At 34.2% G+C, this 24,067-nt stretch overlaps 1 protein-coding gene across 4 annotated transcripts in view; it reads right to left on the bottom strand.

Moving 5' to 3' along the window:
* Positions 1 to 205: 205 nt before the first annotated feature.
* Egfr (epidermal growth factor receptor) overlaps positions 206 to 24,067 on the bottom strand; it is a 518,593-nt gene continuing 494,731 nt past the window's right edge. For 3 of the 4 annotated variants that reach the window (XM_081743731.1, XM_081743730.1, XM_081743732.1), the window contains 6 exons: positions 23,326 to 23,611; positions 22,034 to 22,264; positions 19,908 to 20,191; positions 17,523 to 17,859; positions 11,657 to 11,833; positions 206 to 6,901 (listed from right to left, as the gene is read on the bottom strand). In XM_081743731.1, the coding sequence (XP_081599857.1) occupies positions 6,588 to 6,901; positions 11,657 to 11,833; positions 17,523 to 17,859; positions 19,908 to 20,191; positions 22,034 to 22,264; positions 23,326 to 23,611 (1,629 nt within the window). In that variant the 3' untranslated portion in view covers positions 206 to 6,587. The remainder of the gene's footprint in view (positions 6,902 to 11,656; positions 11,834 to 17,522; positions 17,860 to 19,907; positions 20,192 to 22,033; positions 22,265 to 23,325; positions 23,612 to 24,067) is intronic. The other variant, XM_081743733.1, reaches the window with a different exon arrangement.

Raw genomic sequence — 24,067 nt, 5'->3', positions numbered from 1 at the left:
CACGCTAGCTTTTTTTTTTGTGTGTGTGTGTGTGTGTGTGTGTATTCCAGGGTTAATATTTATCACGGGCTTTCCCCTAATTACAACGATTCGCAAAGCACATCTTTATAGCTTGCTTTAATTATATAACAAAAACCTTTATTTACCTAACAATTAGCATAGAAATTGTATGATTTTTTTTTTAAGATATGAAAAATCTTCCAGGTTTAATTTTCGTATTCTTTATTTATTTTCCTTGATTCTTTTTATTACAAAATGTTTATACAATACAATACTATCCACAACCAATTCACTTCGCAAATTTATTTCATTTCATACTATTTATTATACATAATCACGCTATACTTGGTGTGTAAACTGTATATTGGAAATTAACATGGCAGCTATAACTTTTCCTTATGTTAAAAAATAAAATAGATGTAAAAAGTTCTTTTCGATTCTAAAAATACATAGACCAACTTTTAAAAAAATGGAATGGAGAAACTTACATGCATTAGATTTTGTTCATTAATGATAATTTTATAGCAATTGATCTTTTTATAGAAATCAATCAACAGTATACCAATATCAAAATGTACAAGATTTTTACCCAACCCAAATAAATGGCACTTTGAATCATTTCTGTACACTAAAGATATTTGCTATAAGCTATAACATTTTGCACACATACAGTATATTGCTTTTATACATCTTCTTAATTAGAAAGTAAAATTTGTTAACGAAGTTTCATTGGCATTTTGAAAATAATTTACTGATAAACTAATATTTCTAAATATTTAAGATTCAAGACAGATCCATAAGTATTTTCGTTGCATAGAAAACATCTGAACAATATTCTTCTTTCGAATTGTGACACAATTACACAACAGAGATTCTAAAAAGTTCTCGAGGAAAAGAATTCGCATAGATTCAGTGCCCACGACATTTGATTACCAACCGAGTTCATAAGTCATTCTCTGTAAGATATCCAGGAACTACACAAGTCATGTTTATAATATTGCAGTACCTTGAAAGTTCAACAGAAACATTAGTCACACCGTTTTATTCGCATTGAAGTTGCATTTAAGCTGTTAAGATTTTAGCAGTCGAGCATTTTTAAATAGGATGTCCTTTGTTCTTACTAAATAAAAATTATATACACTTGACTGACTTTTGAGTAATTTGCATTTGAACCAAAGAACAGAAACAATACATATGATAAATGTGTGAGGTGCAGTTATTCATACTTGTAGCAATTCAAATAAGATGAATGTCTATTAATTCACTTTTCATGATTAACACATAGGGTGCCGGACATGAATCCCCCAAGGTTATGTACCAGGCCGAGGCCTTTTTCAGGTATGGAATATGTGCATCAATTTGTTGCACATAGCCTGCCAGGGAAGTCACCTTGTGTATCAATTTTATACACATGGCAGACAATGTGTTAATCACTTGACCCCGATTTACAGAAATAACTTAAACCCTATTACAAAATCATTATAAAGCTATTCAAAATATTTTTTTGTGCATTTTTTCTAGTACTCTTTTCTTTTACAGTTTTTTACAGATCAAGACTTCTCTTTTGATTACACTGGTAATAGTTCAAGTAATTAGAGAAACAAATGATAAGCTAATCGAACCCAAACCATCTCATTGGACTACATTATATTGTACCTGTTACAAGTGCAGGTAATAAGTGTGGCAAAATAATAATTTTACGTAAACATAAACAATAAGAAAATCACACAGGTTTAGGATTACTTGCTTACGTTTCTTACTAGGGTAACTTTAGTGCTAGTAAGTCACTTATATATATATTACGAATTGCCCAGCAATTTTTTGAAAAACTGGAAATAGTTAACCTGAACTAAAAAGTTAGTTCGTGACAGCTGAACACTGGGAATATTATCTTCATTATTTGCTTACTAATCTGAATTCATAGACATATTTTGTATCAATCAAGTATGAATAACCACAGTTCCATGAAAGTAGTCCCTATTAATGACATATTGTCCCAAGCATAGTATATTGACATATTTTAATTCTTTAATGGAAACAATATTTTGCATTACCTACTTCAAAAATTTTAGTAAGGCGATTTTCATTACACAAAGCTTAAATGTTGCTTCAATTAATTTCCATTTTCCCGAAACAGTTTATCAAAATTTTGGTAACATGTATTATGGACAGTTTATTAGTAATGAATGGAAAGCAATCTTAACACAAATACTGTTCGCTTCTTCCTTGCTATACTGTTAACGTAGCCACTTTTAACACGGAAGACTTGTGCTCGATATTCAGTGGAAGTTCATGTGGTTCGGATCCCATATGAAACAGTACGTCCGTAACTCATATAGTCTCTAAATGAGATGTTAAAACCCCAAACCAATAAACAAACACTGTCTAGATTCTCAGCATAACGCACTGCTGATTTTGATAGCACTTGTACACCAGAAAACTATTCTTTCTTCAATAAAATTAAGCTCATGTTACACCTGGGGATCCGCTCGGGTCCAATGCTTCAGCAATGCATGTAAACTCAAAAGTGTTGAAAAACTGTTTCGTTTTGAATTTCATGTGTTTTGCTACACCTAACCACCAAATGTCACTAAACCTTAGCCCAGTCAACACAGCTAATTTTCTCTAAATATGTACACCACAGACATGTAGGAATGAAATGTATATAAAATATTAAATTTGATAATATACCAAATATATTTACAGTTGTACAGTAAATATATATATATTTGTTAAAATATAACTCAAAAAAGTTACGAGTCACTGGATATATTAAAGAGGAGGACTTAAAAATATCACAGTTCATAATTTATATGAGAAATGTTACAATATTTTGTTTAAAGAGAAAAAAGTATAATTTGTAAATCATTTGATCATATTTTTTAATTACGCTGAATCTCTAAACTTAATATTAAAAAAGGAACAGCTACGAATATTAATAAAATGCTGCACATTTCACGGATAAAATTGATACCTGCAAGTTATGAATGAGTCACAAGCCTTCGTATTTACGGAACTCTAAGCTGGTTAGTGACATCAAGATCACATTATTAATTCTTTAAAATCTAATAGAAACTTTAAGGAATGAAACACAATCACATTCTTGTTTACCTCAATTATTTTTGATATCTGAATTACCTGGCTAAAATTATTATTATTATTATTATTATCTTGTTTAATTGGTGAAGATATTGGAAGGGATCAAAAATTCCATAATGTCATTACTGTGTAATAATTCAGATCCTAATAATCTATATAATTGTACGTACTGAAATTTTTAAACAGGTAATTAAAAATTAAAGAAAAGACCGAATTTTGTTAAGCTCACTGGTTTTGTTATTTCCATTTCTAATCCAAAAGACTCTAGACTATCCGGCCTAGTTTTTTTTTTTTTTTTTTTTTTTTTTTTTTTTTTTTTTTTTTTTTACCATAACTAAATGAGGAAGGCAAGACGTTGCATTGGTAACACTGTCAAGGCATTGAAAGAGGGCGTCTGCTACGATCCTCCTACGTGTCGTGTGCAAAATATAAGTTGTGACAGGAAAAGAGCAGCGTTCTGCTCCTTGTTCATTGTTTCATCAGTGCCTAACGGACCTCAATACGGTACGCTTGCCGCTATTCCTGATTATAACTCTACAGTATGTATAGTACTGTATTCGTAAATTATCCTTGGGGATTTTTTTTTTTAATGTACTACAGTGAAGATTTGAAAATGGGTGATAAACGAAAAAAAAAAAAGTTGTAGTTACTATGGAGGAGAGCATTCATACAACTCCGGCTTTTTTGTTATCCGGTCTGCCCTTCCGCCCATTAGGCCGGATGCTCGGGAGTATACTGTATTTGTTGAAGATAAGTAGTAGAAAAAATACCTAAGACAGACGAATGAGTGGAAATTCAAAAGAAAGATTTCTGAAACAGACCAAATTTACGTTTTTCTTGTAAAATAGTAACTATATAAGTACGTTGTAACAAAACCTACACATTTTTGTTTTAATTACCATTACAGTTTCAAATGGCATTGGTATAGTATGCTCTTAATTTTACGTATGTCTTTTCACAACACAATCCACATTCCAATTTTCCCTCCTTCAAACATATTAAGGCACTGAAAAGTGATTAAAAGTTTCAAAAAATAGTCTTGAGATATTAAGATAAAGTAAAACAGATTCTTCACGTTTCGAAAACGAAATGCAACAAACCAAATTAAACATACATTATATTTGTACTTTCTACGAAGTTCATTGAATGACAGGTAATCACACCTTTATTATCTGGAATTATCGTATGTTTATCTGAGATCTCTAACGAAACTGAAATATTTTTATATACAAGGCGCTTTCACAGAGTTTTTTTGAATGTATGGCTGATGGTGTAACAAAATCATGACATTACATGAAGCACCTTGTACACAGCACAGGAATCTGACATTCACACTTTCAACAACACACATTTTGGTCCCATTTATTTTCGATACATCACCTCATCTGGAATGTATAATCGGATAGGCACATGTACGTAATAAAAAAAAAAAGTTTTAAAAAAAACCTTCAGAGTCATGGGAAGAAAATAGTATTTGCACACTACCCTGCTTGAGTTCCACTTTTAAAATATATAACATACATATATATATTTATTTATTTATTTATATAAACTATTTTTCTTTTCTTTGTTAACAATGTAAACAAAGAACAAAGCTAGGACAAAATATGCAAACTGGCGCTAATAATGTACTGTCGCTTAGAAAGGGAATCTTGGAGATGATGATAGAAAATCATGTTTTGGTGATTACAACCAACACTTAATTTCTACATGTTTAATACGTTAAGATTTTCTAAACTAATGAATTTGAAACAGGGGAAGACCAGATTCTAGTATCAACGTAGGTGATGAATGGAAACCTAGTATTATTAACCTTACTAACAATGTGAATACAAATAGTTAAACAAAGGCAGTTTAGTTTATATCCTCCTGAGACCTAATGGTCGATATATCGTTTCCAGTTTTGATTCTCGTTTGATTTTCCCGTTTGAAAGAACTGAGGTTTATAATAGCGACAAAGTAGAAATATCGCTAGAAAGATGTATTACGTCACATTGCTATTATATACCTCAGTTCTTTCAAACGGAAATTCTAGTGTACTGTATGGGTCAGAAACATGTATATAACGCAAAAATGGTGAAAACTACTGGAAACTTTTAAAATGTGGGTGTGGAGAAGAATGGAGAAAATTAGCTGGGCCGAGCGGAAAACGAATGAAAGGGTCTTAGAAATGCTAGGAGGAAAAAAGAACAATTTTAGACATTATTAAAACGAAGAGAAACTAGTCGGGACATTGGCTAAGAAGGAACTGTATCATGAGGGACGTCCTAGAGGGTGTGGTGGCAGGAAAGAGAGGGAGGGGGCGAAGGAAACTACAATTAATGGACGATATCAAAACAGAAGAATCGAAGAGGTTAACGGAAGACTGTGGAGCATGGTAGCTTCTCAGTTGCGACAAGTGACCTGCCAATAATGGCAGAATACCTATGATGATGATGATGATGATACAGATATCATCAGGTCTCAATAGGATATAGATATTGACAAGGCAACTGAACTAATTTTTGCACTCTCAAACTATCTAAAATCTGAACTACCTTCAACATCTTCCTCTGAAATTGTTAAAACCAAACGATCACACCCTGTTTTATGTTCTAATTAACTACACGTTGGTAATTCGATTTTTGTATTTACAAAACAATTTTAGAACTTGATAATATACAAGACATATCAAACAAAGTGGTAACTGTACGATAAACTTAATGCATTTTGAAATTTGACATAATTTTGCGCATTTGATAGCTTCAATACATAACAATAGAAACATCACCGTTGTTAATAACGTCGAAAATTTAATGTTTATTCTGTGTAATTTATCCTTTGTCTTCTGTTATGGGTCATCTTGGCACACAAGATTCCCTTTCGCGAAATAATATATATTACATTGGTCTTTGTTTACACTGTTGAGAGTTGTGGATCATTGTTTTCTCGCTTCACACATTCACATAATTCGAATTTAAACAACTACATACACATCCATAAATTCTAACGCGCATACACACACACACACACACACACATTTTAACGTATATAAAACATACAACATATACACAGACCGAAACAAACAGAAAAAAAAAAAACATTTACAAGCCAAACATGGCACAGAATCTTGCAAGATAGAAGAAATAATTTGCTTACTTTCTTCTGCCAGGTATACCGTAACGGTAATAGTGTCTACTTTTGTAGTTTTTAAGTTCAAACATGGACTTTTAACTGGTAATATGCATCATATTACCAATAACATAAAGTAACATATATTCACTACATTGTGTTCATTAACAACGTTAATTCTTCCGAAAAGCACCAATCACAGTCACTATCTGCAAAATTGATCACTAATCACACGCATATTATTACATAGTACATGATGTATTTTTACTGGAAGTTCTCACTCTATATGTTTAAAAACCATTATTGTCGCGTTTAGATACACTTTATAAAAAGTCTCGATCACTGGTACATTTTGTTCGTGGAAGCCTGTTTTTGCTCTATACCGTCGTTTCATTTCGTCGAAATGGCTTCAGTGGCTGTAATTCACGCTCTAGCCGATCAAAGTCGTTGTAATACTCATGGTCCGATTCTTCTTCTGATGACTTTTGTTGGGTGATTGGAGGAATCACACCGGCTGGGTTCATAGAAGCTACAAGATCTCCTGCTGCAATCCCCAAGCTATGTGGATTAATCCCACGATTATGATTCATTATATGGTACTCGGGATTGTCAACGCCTTTCTTAGCTTGGCCAGCAAAACCGAGCGGGTCAGGCTGAGTTCTGAAGCCGTCAGTCCTCGGCTCTGAATTATCTGGAATAGAATTTCAAAAACAATTATGAGAGATATGGATTTTTAAATATCAAAAACACACAAAAATGCAAAATTAATATATATATATATTTTGCCACATACCACAAGTCACCTACGTAATTATTAATTTCGAAATCTTGTTCCGTTATAAATTTAACAAAATATTGCCACTCAAATGAGACATTAGGATTTATTACCTTAGTTCTTCGTTCAAAATATAATTTTACTAGAGCCTTTTCTATTTCAAGTGTGCTCTCGGAAAATGTGCCCTCGGAGATGGGGCCAATTTAAGGTAATTAGTGGAATGGTCGTAGGGTGGCTTTGCATACGTGTTCAGAGCCTCAATACAAGAAAAATTATTATTTTTTTTTATCTGCAAATTTCGTCGAAAAAAGCTAATCACGGAAATGGACTCAACATAAAGCCACCCTATAAGTAAATCCACTAATTACTTTAAATTGGCCCCATCTCCATAGCTAGGCGTTCCGACAAAAGTCGCAGATGAACATTTTTCTTGTATTCAGGTCCTGAACACGTATACAAAATTTGTCGGTTTATTTCGAGAGCATTAGAAGGCGTATATATATATTAGTCTTGGGATTAATACTCTGAAAAACTTTCTTCGCAAACATTTTCAAGTTTTTGAGACTGGCACCTTATACTCTTAACCATAGTCGCAATCGGCTACCAATATTGATCAAGTTTTATTTTTTCTATACCGTATGAGTGAGATCCAACCTCGAAAGCTCGAAAAAGTATATTTAATCTTTTCACAGTGTGTTGTCTATATTTTTAGCTATCACATAAGAACCTTTAGTTATTGTTCATTTCGATTTAATCCATACGTAAATCTTGTATGAATTCTTACAGATTTCATGTTATCGATTAAGATAATACTATTTTATAAATCGTGGATAGCTAAATAACACACTTCTCTCTAAACTTGTACAATGCAGAAAAGAATTTCATTAATTGGAGTTACAAAAGCAGATTCTTTCATTCATCCGCAAATTAAATTAACATGTAAATATGAGTTAGTATTTATCGATTAAAATAACTATTTATTTTTTTTTTAACAAAAATATGTTTAGCTACTTATGTACATGTAAATATAATTAATTCAACCATCACCTTTGCATGCTTAGAGAGTTAAAAAATCACGTTTTATCCTCACTATATAAAATATACTTTTGTGCAAGTTTCTGAAAGGCGTGTTATAAATATTTGATTCTGGATAATATCCTATCCTATCCTAACTATATATAAACTACATGAACTGACATCATATAACGGGTACTTCCGGTTGACGTGGAGAGTTGAAATTTGGCACGATTAAATTTCCGGAACTATTCCACAGGAAAATTGCCAAAAGGGAATATCTTTAATTTTTTGAAGGTCTAAAGAGACGATGAAGAAATTTCCCATGTTATTTAACTTTTTTTTTTTTTTTTAAACCTATAATCTCATATTTTAGGTACTTGGAATTGAAATAAAAACTTGAAATTTGGTAAGCTTATACGTTTTCGTTAGCATTACCCAAGTAAGACACGAAAAATAAAAATTTCCAATTTTAGAGTAGTTTTATAGGAAACTGAAAAATCTTCCCCATGTTATTTATATGGGACATCTACACCTCAAAATGTTTAGGCACTTCCGGCAGGATTAGAACGATGGCATTTGGCATCATTGTAGCCTTCTGGGACTAACCACAGGAAAACTGCCGAAAGTTAATATTTTGAGTTTTTAAGGGTTCTAAAGGGGGATGAAGAAATTCCCGTGTTATTTAAAAGGTCATTTGCTTGGGATGCAAAATCTTATGTTTTAGTTAGTTGAAATAGGAAAAGAAACTTGAAATTCCGTAGAATTGTGCGTTTAAGAGGTACAAGGCTGCAGGCTGAGCAAATGCGGGATTCTCGGGTTGGAGTCTCCAGCTAGACGAAGACTAATTTATTATAAAATCACGTCAAATTTGTTGGAATTTTCCTTTTCTACCCACCAGTTTCTTGTTTGTATCATTTATCTACGCAATTTAAAATATATTCGCAACATTACATTCATGTTTTTATTACTAATTTATTTGTAAGGAAGCCATAATAGAGTCACATATTTTCATTGTGTGTTTGGTAGTCCCCATTTATCCCAATACAAGGTTCGGTATTGTTACTAGCATAGAGAATTTAATATATATCCTTTGTGTTCTGTTATGGATCATCTTGGCACAGATTATATTATCGTACTGTCAAATAAAGTGACATAGACTGACAATAATGCTCTATCTTCATCCAATTCTTCATTTTTCTCATATATTCCATCCTCTGATGACTATTCAATAATAATTAGGTGTGTTTTTGTGAATGTGTTACTGAAGTTAACTATATATAACTTATTTTGACTTTTCGTACGTCTTTGCTGGAATTCTGTTGTTCCAATCACATTGATATGATAAAATAAATACTGCCAAAAATATTTTTAAAATGCACACACAACTGAAAATGTTATAACAATTAAATTTAGCTTTTGATATTGTTGTTCTGAGTAGAACAGGGAGAGGAGGGGCAAAAAGGCCAAAAATTTACAGAAAACATCCAGTCATTTATTCTCTGACAGTGGTGTGAATGAGGTGATGGACTATAGCAAGATCATACTGTTTCTTTTGATTATTTGATTGTAAGATTGATTATTTGATCATTAAACATCAAGATAACTGAAATTATTTCAAAATGGAGCTAAAATTTCAAGTTGATTATTGTCAACACAGAACTAACAGTGATAGAGAAGATGTGTATAATTGCAATCGTCTGCAAATAACTGAAACACGACATAAAACTAACATTTATTTATCTCAAGAGCAATTACCTTTTTTAAGAAAATTTGAATTACTTCATTACTACAGCAAGTTTCCTATATATTGCTTTTCAGTTTAATATACACATTCCTACAATCAATAATCGGGAAAAAGTTTAAATGCTTTTGCAATTCATTTTAAAAATGGACTGTATAAAGAGCAGAAGCACTGATTCTTTTATATTTAATAAAGTATGGTTATTACTTCACAGTATTTATATACAGTGTGATTTTTAATGGAAATTACAAAATCTGGGAGGTGATTTCGGAACCACATGCAACAAAAATGAAATTCTAACAGCTTCAAGCTTCGGGCAAAGCGAAATGTTGCCGGCGACAATTAATAACTGATAACACAGAAATGAAAGGATGTAGTAACAGTTGCTAGACGCCAAATACGGGAAATTATATCTGTATAATTACTGTAGATCAGGCCAGTTGACTAATAATAATGTGAATTATCTATAAAGTGCGGTGAGACAAATCTTTACTCGCAAAATGAAACGAAATCTTTCAGTTTAACGTCCCACGATTATGCTCTTTCAGGCTAAGGGAGACGGATGATCAAGGCAAGTGAATGCTGACAGAAGAACTGATGGAATGTGGATGTGGGAAGTAACGGGAGTACCCGGATATACCCAGGGACACAATGTTGTCCGCCACAAACTTACTTGGCCGGGGATTGAACCAGGGACCCCAAGCACCAGAGGTTCTATCACTGAACCACCGTGTCCCCCCTTCTTTATTCGCAAAAGAACACTAATGCTAGAAAATTGGTTACGAAAACCACGTTCATCAAATATTTTGGCATAAATATCTATACTCACAATTTCCTTCTGTTTGGCGTCTAACTACCGTTCAATATAACCATTTGTTTGGTCTAAAGATTGACAAGCATGACACAAACACATATATGAACAGAAAATTGATTCTTTAGTGCCACCTAGAACTGTACATTACAAAAACAGCAATAAAATATATACAATGCTTTCATAATGCTATTATGCTGAGTTACTGCAATCAAGCTTGTGCTTTCTAGATCTAAAATTTATCATACACAGGGAACTATGTAGAAAAATGGAGAAAGCAACCTATAAATTTTCATACCAAACCCTCTCCAAGTGTATGCATATTGAAATTTAAAATTTAATGTCAGAAAGCATGAGAACTTGAAAATCGAAAACTTAAATGGCCTCATCACGACGAAATTAAAATACCACTAAGTTTACAGTAATTATGTGATATCTTCAATTAGATAAAAAAAAATAATCAAAATGTGGAACAAAAGCTCACTAGACAATATTATTTTACATGAGATACCATTATCGCGACTCACTTATCTTCTTTCAACTTCCAGCCATTTAGAAAATCGGCATTTATTTTCGCGTTTCCAAATGGCTGCAAACGGAAAGCTACTAGGTGACTCGTGATAACGGTACCTCATGCAAAACAATATTGTCTAGGGCGCTCTTGTTCCACATTTCGATTATCTTTTATCTACTTGAAGATATCACATAATTACTGTAAAATTAGCGGTGTTTTAAATTCGCAGTGATTACGCCTTGTAAGTGTCGCAATTGTTCACTCTTTAATTTCATTAAAGCATATTCTATATCATAATCATAAAATTGAACAACGAGTATTTTGGATTAACTACTCTTTCTTACAACTGACTGCTCATTGATACTATTTATAAACAAAACATATATACACATTAAATAAGGGATAACCGTGGATACAAGCTATAGACAAACCGAGATAACATTTTTGACTGTAATTTACTATCAGAGGGTGTAAAGATTTTGCGGGATTATTTTCTTTGAGACGTAGCACTGAACACTTAGTTTAACTATGGATGTTAGTAACTGACGGGAATGTTAGTCACATAAGAAAACTAACACACAAAAGTACCTGACATCTTTGAATCACCGATCACATCCATGTACGTGGAAGTGGGTTGCGACTGAGTGCAAGAGGGCATTAAGTAGTCATCTTCATCTAAAGGAAGATCCAACTTCAAGGTCCCTATTCGGGCTTCTCTCTTGTGCATTGAAGAGTCAAAGCCATCATCTTGAGAAGTATCGCAATCTAAACAGATAAAATAATACAAAACTTCCTTCAGTTATGCCTCTTCAAAAACGGTTCAATATCTTTCGTCGTTAACATGAAAATAAAATTCTGGTACTTTCAATCGTTTCAAAAGCTTCCATTAACTTTCCAAGAGGCTCAATATTTTCACTAAATATCCCAAAAATAGTTTCTAATTCACTTGTGGCTTAGATTTATAAGATGTACCTGGTGTTATAGTGATTGGAAGAACTTATTTTCTATAAATTTGCGATATGACTTTTTTGCAATAATATTTTTGACCCATTCAAAGAGTTTCGTATTGTCAGTATTGAAAATAAGGACAGAAAAAGTACAAACAGTGTAAATGAAAACAAGATGTATTCAAATGTTCTAACACACCTGCCACTAATTAAAGTAAGGATGACTCATTAATGTTCGCAAAAAAAAAAAAAAAAAAAAAAAAAAAAAAAAAAAAAAAGTTATATAATTTGTGATAGTTTGTCCTCCAATGAAATAAGGAAATAGTTCAAATTCAATGTTGAAATGAGGAGTAAACAAAACATGTGTGTTTATTAATTATGTTATTTAATTCATTATTTTGTCATAAACAAAAATAGTAATTATCGATAAGATGTCAGGTACGTTAAACATGTACTGAAGGCAAATTTTAATTTTTTTAAAAAAAAGAAAGAAACGTATTTAACAATCTTTGTAGTGAGTTATGTTGTGTACCTATAAAACATACAACGTCCATTCAATAAATAACTGAAAAAGTATAAAAAGTACAATTCTGCGACAAAATTTGTGCTTCTTCGTTATTTTTTGATGGTGTCCTAGAACTATTATCAGATGGGATAATAGTTCTACGCCTGCCTCGCGAACGGGATGCTGGGAATCAGTGAAACAAAATGGCAGCACCCTTCAAGGTTTGAATCAACGCGAGACAGGAGTGCCAGGCTCATCTGATAATAGTTCTACGACACCATCAAAAAAAAAAAAAAAAAATCGAAGTTTTGTATTTTTATACAACTTTTCTGGTTATTTACTGAATGAACCTTTTATTTCCTTCCAGGTTATTTAAGGAAAACAATATGAACACTGAATTTTAGAACTGCCTAATAAGTAAAAGCAGCTTTGTAACATTGAAATTCGATTTCGTTTAAATGTTCACGAAATGATTCTGAGTTGATGATGAACCCAAAGACTCTTATCGGAAACAAAATTAGAAAAATGTACATGTCCTACAATATATTTCTTTTATGATGAAAATTAATCATTTATCCGACTGTAATATGTGAAATGGTTGTCGTGTTTAACAATACAACAGGGAAACAAAATTTTTTAACCATATTTTGGATCCGTATAGTAAACCAGCAAACCAACAGAGTGTTTCAAAATTTCATTAAAATCCAACAGATCAATTTTAAAGCAATGGTCCGTAACAAAATAATGAAATCAATTATTTGTGTTTCAGCCATATAGAACGGACTAAAAATTAACCAGTACCAACCGTGAAAGACAATTAAGTTTACTTATAGAACTAATGGTTAGTATATCTCTTCAGATACACCCCTGTTTATCAAACATCATCACTTCATAACATAAACTGACAACATTACAGCATGAATTACTGCATTGTTTCACGAAATGTTACGTATTTCATGATTAAATACGATATTACGCTGACATCCCATTCTAGACTTGAAGAAAAACTTAAAACACTACCGAAAATATAGCTTAATTAGCGGTCTTGAATAATGTTACTCTCAGAAATAGAACCTCCAAAGGAAACTATACAACACGGTAAAAAACAATATATCTAATTATTGTAAGCATTACTTTATACAATATTTATTAAAACTACATAGAAATTTTAAAGACTACGGGTTATATTTACATGTTATTCTGTTATTTAATATAGGTGCATAGTAGTAATTGTGAAACGGTTACTTGATTCACCTTTATGAAGTATACACCATTTACAAACCATTAAATGCAACTTATAGAATTTTTAACTCATTTTAATTTATTTTATTTATTTATTTTCAACTGAATAACAATCATATGATGACTTAATTGCCAAGTGAAAAATTTTCTCATGACTGATAACTGCTACAAATTCAAAACTATAATATTTGAAACAAAATGTAGTAAGCATATTTGATTGGTTGGTAGCATAAGCAAAAACGAAAGTATACGCTTCATAATGGCTAAACTTCAAGGATTTAATGCATACACATGAACTAATTTGGGGTTATTTAATGTAATTAAACAAAGCGCTTGGCGTAACAGCCCTTGTGGGCCTGAGCCGCTCCAACACCGTCTGTTAGCGATCGGCTGAACTACGTTCAACCCAGCGACTAACACGTGGTCGACGCGCTGCATCGCCCTAGGAGATTTCTAGATCTAGTAGCTGTCACGTCTTTCATTCACGTGACTCCCCAGTTTGCTTCACGATGCTGAATGGACGCCAAATATTGGAAAGCCCCGGCCGGGAATTGAACACGACGCGAACGTGAGTCTAATGTCCTAGCCATTATGCTACGATGCCCCCTTATTTAATGCATATAGAAAAAAAAAAGTTAGCTTCTTCGGTGGCTATGACAAAAGGGAAGCTTCAAGACGAAATAAGATTAAAACAATTATTGGTATTATTATCATTATTAATTTAATTCAGGATGGGATGAGTATTATCTTTGTAGAACCTATATTCGTCTGTTTACTTTTAAAAGACTCGTAGTAAAATGCAAATAGAATAATTATCTTTAAATTTGCATCCCACAGTCAGTTATATTATTCAGTCATATTGAAGGCTTTTACATTAGAAGTGAATGTCTACCATAAAATCATCGTTTTCCTAGGAAGTTCAGGAAGTTCAGCAAATATCGGCTGTAGACTATAAAGAAAATAAATGGGGACGAAATAGTTGCCGAAACAATAAAGAAAAATAAACAGATGTCTATAACTATTTAATAGCTATCTAACAAACTTGCAGCCTGCACATCCACTTAAGATTGGAACCAAAAACAATCAACACAAGTAAAAAAAGAAAAAAAGGAAGTTGAAAGAAATCGGGAAATGCTTATTTTAAAGGTACTATTCCGGCCTTTACCTCGTGAAACAAAGAAAACACTGGAAAAATATCAGGGTAGTAGGTCACTAGATCTAAACACAAGACTTGTCGATTGCTAAGCAAAAACACTAATCACTAGTCTACGCCTAATCGGGCTTACACAAAAAATTCACACATGTAAATAGTGTTTATTCATCACAACGAATCACAGGATGCAAAAACAGGATTTCAACTCACATTATGTGTAAAGCAATAAGATATAATCGCTTTATTACACAGCCAGCATGACAGGAATTTATGAAATGAAATGAAATCTTTTAGATTTATGTCCCACGGTTATGCAGACTACGCTAAAGAAGACGGTGATGATGCGAAATGAATGAAATGATGGGATGAAGAAAGTGAGAGAAAACGGAACCACGAGAAAGCCCACGAACACGGTGTTTGTCCACCACAACGCCCACTTGGCGCAAGCTGGGATCAAACCAGGGACCCCACACTCTAGAGGTCAACGCTCTGCCACTGAGCCACCGTGCCCCAAGAGGAATTTATGGTTTTGCTGCTTGAATATATACAGTTTCCTACAACCAAAGTTTTACGGCGTCAATTTAACTAATATGTTACGTAAACATAAAATATGCAATTTAAAAATTACTAGATTTTGTAGAATCAAGATTACAAATAGTTCACGATATGTATGGTGCCAAATCCGTATTATGGATAAATAACTGACCCTTAAAAGAATAGAAGCAAAAAGGTTTAGTTTATTTGATATGCTTTTTGAAACTCAACTTTCCATAAAACTCGTTTATAGTGGTATTAAATTACATACCAACTTTATACCCACAACTTGATGTTTATAATACCATGTGAAATAAAAATAATATTTTTATAACATTCAATGGTTACTTATACGTTTGAAAATGGTGTATACATCATTTTTTTGTGCTAAGAATACTTGCACTATGCTTATTTTTCAACATTTAAACTATAAGTGCAGCAGTGTTGTTAGTTCTGCTAATTGTTTCCCCATATATAGCTTACAATGCAGTAAAACTAGTTTAATTCGATACTGCAGTATATTGCTAAACATAAGCAAGCGTGTTTGTAAAGCTGTTGAGTTTACAATAACAGAGAAATGTTTTCTTTTACATGGAGTCCTTCATCTACAAAGACTAGTCTGAGTGTATTTCAGCGTCTTCAAAACATTACGCTGCATTTTAATTAACTCTTTTGATTTTGTAATTTCATACTAGACGTTTTCTCAATATTTGCATATTTTCCTTTCTATTAGAGCATAAATACGTGGGTGATTCAGAAAGTAATGTCTCCAGCCCACTAGTTGGCCAATAGTACTGTAAAAGTTCAGAACTGGTTGTCATTAATGCACTGATGTTTGAGCTAAAGAATGCCACTTGTTCCACCTTCCTATCTCTTCTCGTTCCAGAGTAATGGAGCAATCCACGGCATCCAGTGGTGACGACCGGTTGAAACAGCGGCTGTCATTGAACTTATTGCGGCGGGTTGTGCGCTCAGGAAGATTCATCACCGGCGACGAGTCGTGGATACGTCATCACGACCCGGAAACGATCCGTCAGTCAATGGAGTACCGCCACAAGTCTTCTCGTCTGCCAAAAACTTCAAAGTTGTCCCATCTGCTGACAAAGTGTTGTTGACATTCTGCATCATCCTGCCTATAGTCCGCAACTTGCGCCCTGCGACTTTTGCCTCTTCCGTAAACTTAAAGATTACCTTACGCGTCAACGCTACAGTTGTGACGCGGAGGTAGAAGCAGCAATTCAACAATTGTATCGGCAGCAGCCACCACAATTCTTCGCCGACGGCATGAAAAACCTTGTTTCCCGTTGGCGCAAGTGTGTTGCCCGTAATGGGGACTATGTTGAAAAATGATGCCACTATTTGTGGCTGACACTGCAAGCTTTCCACTGATACCTGTATCGGTGCTATCTGTCAAACATAAATAAAGCTATCACCTTGGAGGTATTACTTTCTGAATCACCCTCGTATCACTAATATTAAATGAAATGTTACAATAAGTTTAGGTTTCTTTAGTGTCCTTTTTCAGCAGCGAGACTGTGTGAAGCGAGTAAAATTACTATGATATTATTACAGCATATCCAATTCCCAGGATACTAAAGAAGATTGGCAATAAAATATAAATTAACCGATCGACCCCAACACCATTATATCTGACTTTTTTGATCAACAATATGCCACTTCTTTTTATTCAAACAGTTTCTATTTAACACATAACGTTACGTCAAAAACGAGAAGGAACGTCCTAATTACTCCATCATATTTAAGTCAATGAAAATGGCATCTGAAGGGAAATGCAAATATCGTAAGAAATCCAATAGACAATATCTTTGTTTACTTCAAAACCACGTGGGCTGGTATCAAACTTCTGCATCATCAGAGGTGAACGCTCTATCACTGAACTACTCTCTCTCTCTTATAGCATTAAAATGTTTAAGGATTCACTCTAATAAATGAGTTTCGAATTACAAAAAGTTCTACTGCATTGTAGATAGAGTTAAGAAAGTATATATACAAAACGTGATAAGTAACAAACTGAATTGTGCATTAATTTGATATACAAACTGAAGCACTTACCTTTCCCAAGCATTTTCAATGGATCACTACAATAACGAGAACTTGATCCATCCGAATGCATCGGAGCCGTGGACTGACCATGAGATCCATCAATGTGGCCGTATCGAAGCTCTCTATCCCAATTCTGTTGATTCTGCGGAGTTGGCGAGTCTGGCATGTAGCTAGTTGCGGTGTTAGCACTCCACTTATCCGCGTGAGCTTGTGGTGGAGAGCTTGAACTGTGCGAAGATGGAGGATGAGGTGCTCGAGATTTTGGTTGCAGGTATTCGTCCGCATCCACAAGCGCTTCTGGACCATCGATAGTGGATGATAAATTGCGGATTAGTTCTTTTTCATCCTAGAAGAAAAAGTAAGGAAAATTAGTACATGTTTCCTATTTGTTGACATTAGTTATTATGCTTCATTTATTGAACACATGAAAAACAATTTGAAGTATTAAAGGAACGTACTGTAAAGGACTAGAATCGATTATTGAACCAGTGACAAGACATCGCCTCAGACAGCGGGAAAAAAAAAAAGGAATGAAATCTTCCAGTTTAACGTCCCACGTTATGCCCTTTAGGCTAAGGGGGACTATGATTAAGGCAAATGAATTATGGTGGAAGAATGGGTAGAATAATAATGTAGGAGGAAACGGGACTACTCCGAGAAAAGACACGGACATGATGTTGTCCACCACAAACTTACACCAGAAGTAAGAACTCTCATCACTGAAACACCGAAACCCCCAGAGAACAACCCCCAAAGATTCCACATTTCATCAGTTGCATAAGCCATTCTATTTAGTCAGAGAATTTACATTACATAAGCTTATGTAATTCGACTGAAGTGTAAAAAAATCTGTAGAAATTTTCCTTTTCTATTCACGTGCCGTCAAAATAATAACCACTGCTCTACAAGCCATCACTTTCTTAATCATTCCAAAATTTCCACGCTGCCAGCATGACCTGATATTCGTCATTCCAGAAAGGACATTCTCTGAAAAGAGCGATCTGCATCATGCTGTCGTTATGCCCAAAGAATCGTCTCTTAAATATACAGGTCACAAAGGTCAAGGGGCCTCTTTTGGGCTGTCTTTTGTCAAGTAGTCACTTGCCTTGTGGCTGGGGGGCGCGGTGGCTCAGTGGTAGAGCGTTCACCTCCGGTGCTTGGGGTCCCTGGTTCGATCCCAGCTCGCGCCGTGTGGACTTTGTGGTGGGCAAACACCGTGCTCGTGGGTTTTCTCGGGGTTCTCCCGTTTCCTCCCACTTTCTTCATCCCACCATTTCACTCATTTCTCATAATCACCGTCTCCTTTAGCCTAACCGGCATAACCATGGGACGTAAAACTCAAAGATTTCATTTCATTGCCTTGTGGCTGTTGTTATTCGTCTCTTGGCGATGGTCTGACGCTGTTGGTGACCGTCGCCTACTATTCTGTTTGTGGTACTGATTGAGGACTACCCGACTTTTGTGTTAGAGAGCCCAATGTTGAGCCTGACGTCCGAGGGTCAGAAGAAGCCTAAGAACTCTGCCGTTGGTCAATGGAATGCAGTCCAAGAGGAAACGACCCTGTTGTCCCAAGATCGAGTCCTAGCACCATAACACTGACACTTTAATCTCTGCATCGTCATTTGAGAGACAATCCGTGACGTCATCGCACTAGTTCCTAGAGCAGATAGAGCAACGCTGTAATCCGGCAAGTACCAGAAACTCCTAGTAATCCTTCCCCCTCACATAACCTCTGTTTGTCTATGACTTATCTTCTGCACTCTCTCTTTAAATTTGATTGTTAAATACCATTTTTATGTTCATGATAAACTTACACCCCATCTATCGATTCCACACCCTCAGTTTTCTGAGTTTTGGCCTCTGCCTATTCTACTGGTTACATCTCAGTTGAGGTAGATAACAAGTTCCCTGTCTACCTGCTAAATGGTTTCGAAACCTCCATTTTGAGTACAACTAAAATACAAATTAAAGGAACCATTCACATCAAACTAATTATGCTAAATATATCTGTAGTGTGGTACAATTATGTTTAAAAAGTTCAACATCTACCTCCCTTAAAAAAACTTCACTACACAGGAGGAAATAATGAAAGAGACGTTTGTGTTCGAGATTCATTGTGAACATGACTGTAAAATTAACTGCAAGATGAAATTAGGAACGAAATAAATGGGTAAATAACAATAATTTTTAGGAAAAATTAAAAGTTTGTTACTTGGAAAGACATGTCATACGATAGAAGAGTGTCTTTCAATAAATGAAATGTCATCATGAATTTGAAACAATTTATTAAATTTATTTTGTAACGTGACAATATTAACGTTATGTTACTATGGGTAAAACATTCTATTCAGCTACAAAACATGCTTAAATACAAATAAAATAATATATTCAAACCTGAGCAGAGTACGATGGAAGTCGCATAAACCGATCTCCCTGAATTACAAGATATCGCCCTGGATCTCTGGCCATCTTAGCAAATTCATCTGCTAGTTCTTTGAACGTTGGCCGACTCTCAGCATCCAGCATCCAACATTTGATCATAATCATATAGACATCGATGGTACAAATGGACGGTTGTGGCAACCGTTCACCTTTCTCCAGTAACTCCGGAACATCTCGTGCTGCAACATGTTCATATGGTCGTCCACCGTATGTGAGCAATTCCCATACAGTCACACCTGCAAACATACAAATAATATGTCAATGTATAACCTAACAGAAATAATCTATTGTATGCAAGAGCTGTAAAGGTGTAAGCTCCTACGTTATAATATTTTATTTTCCTTCGTGATAAATGTAATTTGGTTCGTGATTATCACTTAAATTTGTTGAAAATCCGTAAGTATCAATCTAATATGCACGACTCCCTTACCATGAAATAATGGGATCTTTATTTTTGGATCAAAAGATCCAATATATTGCAATCAAAAATTTTCTTGTAGGCCTTATATATGGAGAACTACATATAATGTAGCCAAACCCAAACTATCACTTAACTCAGTATGATTTGCTTATTCCGTATAAAATACGAAAACTCGATTTAGGGCAATTCAAAAATTTTGTGGGCCCCTGATCGCAAAACTAATTATTGGCCAAGATCTTTTTACCTTTATTCATATTATAGGTTACCCTAAAATTCTTTTTTTTTTTTTAATACCCTGCTAATTACCTGTTTAATTACCTTTATAGCACAAATTGTGCTTCAAACATTATAGTAAGAGAATTCTTATTACCAGAAATTGAGTAACCTAACTCAATTAAAATAATAATAACTTCACTGGTAGAGAAATTAACTTCAACTGTACAATGGACATGTCATTTCGGGTGAATTAGTACATCGTGTAGTATAGGTAAGAAATATTGCATATGGTGAATTATTTAGAAAATAACCGTACTGCTTATTATAAATGAAATGAAAATTACTACTAAAATTTAATAACAATACATTTTATGTCTTACTCAATACTTATTCAATAGCGTAATTACTAAATGTTTCGATATGAATATGGATACTTTTGTATTTCTTTTATAATAATAAAAGAAAACAATGAAAAAATGTTATATACTAGTTTATATGTAAGTATATAGTAACTTTTTTAAAGAGTGAAACCCTCTTAGAATATGTATAAACTGAATTCCTGAATATAATAGTTCTATGTGTTTTCTGAAATGAAATGTTAGCTCAATATGGAATCGTTACACCCTATAGATTAAAGAAAAATGAAATGAAATCTTTGAGTTTTACGTCCCACAGTTATGCCGGTTAGGCTAAAGGAGACAGTGATGATGAGTAATGAATGAAATGGTGGAATGAAGAAAGTGGGAGGAAACAGGAGAACCCCGAGAAAACCCACGCACATGGTGTTTGTCCACCGCAAACTATAGATTAAAGAAGATGAAAATGCAAAATCCTAAGAAAAATCAGTCACGATGTTCTACACCAGGGGCGCAGCACTGGGGAGGGAAATCTACCGGGTTCTGACTCTCCCTAACTCATAATACATTTGTACACTTTCTCAATAGAACTCTACTTGTTTAACATGGAAATGATTGATGTAGCATGAAAATTTGATCTTAGACTTAATCTGTACTCTTTCTCTTATAAAAACAATCTAGTTCTTTCATTTATTTACGTAAATATAGGTGTAAGTATTTTACAAGTACTTATCGTCTTTTCGGATACAGAACAATACCCGTCCAATACTACATAGACGTAGTGGCTTGTAGTATCGGTTACCTCCGCATCCAAAGCTTTGATCTCTTCCAATAAAAAATTCTGGTTCTTCACAATAAACTCACATAGTCAGGGATCGAATCTACAATTCGTCACGCCAGAAGTAAGCTTTTTACTTCACAGCTACGATGATGATACTATCGTATTTTTTGGTTTTCTGTAAAAATGATCAAATATTTACAAAATCTCACTCTCCTATACCAAAATATGATGTGATTTTTAAAAAAAAACCACAGTTATATGTCCACAAATCTATACTTGGAATGTAGTTATAATAAAAACTTACCAAAAGCCCAGACATCACTTTTGTGTGTAAATATCCTATGTTGGATACACTCTAAAGCCAACCATTTTATGGGCATCTTTCCTCCGGCTGCCTTGTATTCGTCTTCGTTGATATCCAGAAGTTTCGCCAGCCCGAAGTCAGTGATTTTCACACAGTTTGGAGTTTGAACTAGAACGTTACGTGCAGCGAGATCACGGTGAACGAGTCGTTTTTCTTCCAAATAGGCCATCCCTGTAACATGACATAAAGATGTGAATACAAATTGAAGTTCATAATGTATGAAAAAAAGAACACAGTTTTATCAAAAAATATGATACATTTTTGACGGGGACATCGTTGCTACTTCAATTCAGTTCAGTAACTAGATGCTACTAGTTTCCACAATAGCAGAAGTAACTTGTTTCATGCTGATGTGCTGTGCGGTAAAGTAAACTTGCCATATGAAAAGCAACATGCAAACTGAAGATAAATAAGAAGAAAACCGAAGTGATAAAGTGCTCAAGAGCAAGACAGAAAGGGGCAAACGTATGACTAGAGGGAGAGAAAATCGAAGACGTTAAGATGTTCCCCTATTTAGGAAGTCTAATATCCTCGGACAGAAAAAGTGAAGAAGAAGTGAAGTAAGTTCCAGAATAGTGGAGGCTAAACAAGCATTCGATAGGAAAACAGGACTGCTAAAATCAAGAAATGTGTCATTAGACGTTCGAAAACGATTTACTAGGACCCTGGTATGGAGCGTGGCGCTTTACGGATCAGAGACGTGGACATTGAGAAAAGCTGAAGTATCCAACCTGGAAGCATTTGAAATGCTGCACATATCATGGACCGAAAGGAAAAAGAATGAAGACATACTAAAGGAAGCTAATGAAGGACGACAGATCATGAAAATAATAGGAAAAAGAAGGAACAGTATGCTTGGCCATATTCGGCACTCCGATTTGATCATCACCGTGCTGATAGAGGGAAATGCAGAAGGAAAACCGGGGAGAGGAAGACCAAGGATAGAATATGTAGATGCAGTTACGAAGAAGAGACTTTATCAAAGTATAAAACAGCTCTCCAAAGGGAGAGAAAAGTTAAAATTTCCATGTTGCCCACCAACCTATGGTTGAGGTGAACAAGAAGACCAAAAGCCCCATTAACAAACTTTTCATGGCTACTACAATGCTATTCATTATAAAGTGGAATTTATTTTGAATACCGTATTTGTTACTAAGGTCTTATTTAGTTAAGACTATGAAATACACAAAGAAAAATAACATTGATAGTAATAAGAACGGAAAAATCCTTACCTCTTGCGATTTGTGTGCACCAATTCAACAATGGTTTGGACCCAATTTTTTCTTTATTATTTCGCACGTAGTCCAGTAAACAACCCAAAGGCATTAGCTGGGTGACTAACATCATTTCGGAAGTCATACACACAGCCAACAACTGAAGCAAGTTCGGATGCTCCACAGTTGCCATGATGTAAGCCTCTTCCAAAAACTCTTTGCTCGTGTTGGCACCAGTTCCTTCCCTCAAGACTTTGATTGCAACTGGAATTTTTACATTCTCGCCTTCAGGTACCCAAACACCCTAGAATACAAAAAATAGATATTGAAGTTTCTTTTCTTAAACGATTCAGAGCAGGAATAAACCATTGGTTAATTTTTAATTAGATATTATACATAATTAGTCTCTTTCTAACTTTTCCAAAGCATCAGTTTCGTCTTCTACATTACTGTCAAGGTACCTATTATCATAAAATTATATGCTACTTTAAGAAAAAAGAAAGAAAACAGATAATTATTAATCTGTACGAATTAACACTGTCCTTTCAAACAACAAATCCACAGCACCGAACTGTAAATATATTTAGAAACTAGTCGAATAAATTAATTTTAACATTGTCTAAATGGAAGCTCAACATAACTAATTCTCAACAACAGCGGATATCTAAAAACTTTATTAAAGTATTTACAAAGAGTGTGCACTAAATTGTGAAAATAAAATTAAAAAAAAAAAAATATATACACAAACATAATTATCAAG

The sequence above is a fragment of the Thermobia domestica genome, chromosome 17, assembly GCF_964235325.1.
Source record: "Thermobia domestica chromosome 17, izTheDome1.hap1.1, whole genome shotgun sequence".
Taxonomy (NCBI): domain Eukaryota; kingdom Metazoa; phylum Arthropoda; class Insecta; order Zygentoma; family Lepismatidae; genus Thermobia; species Thermobia domestica.
Note: the sequence above shows the minus strand (reverse complement) of the source record. Positions and strands in the feature narration are given on the sequence as shown.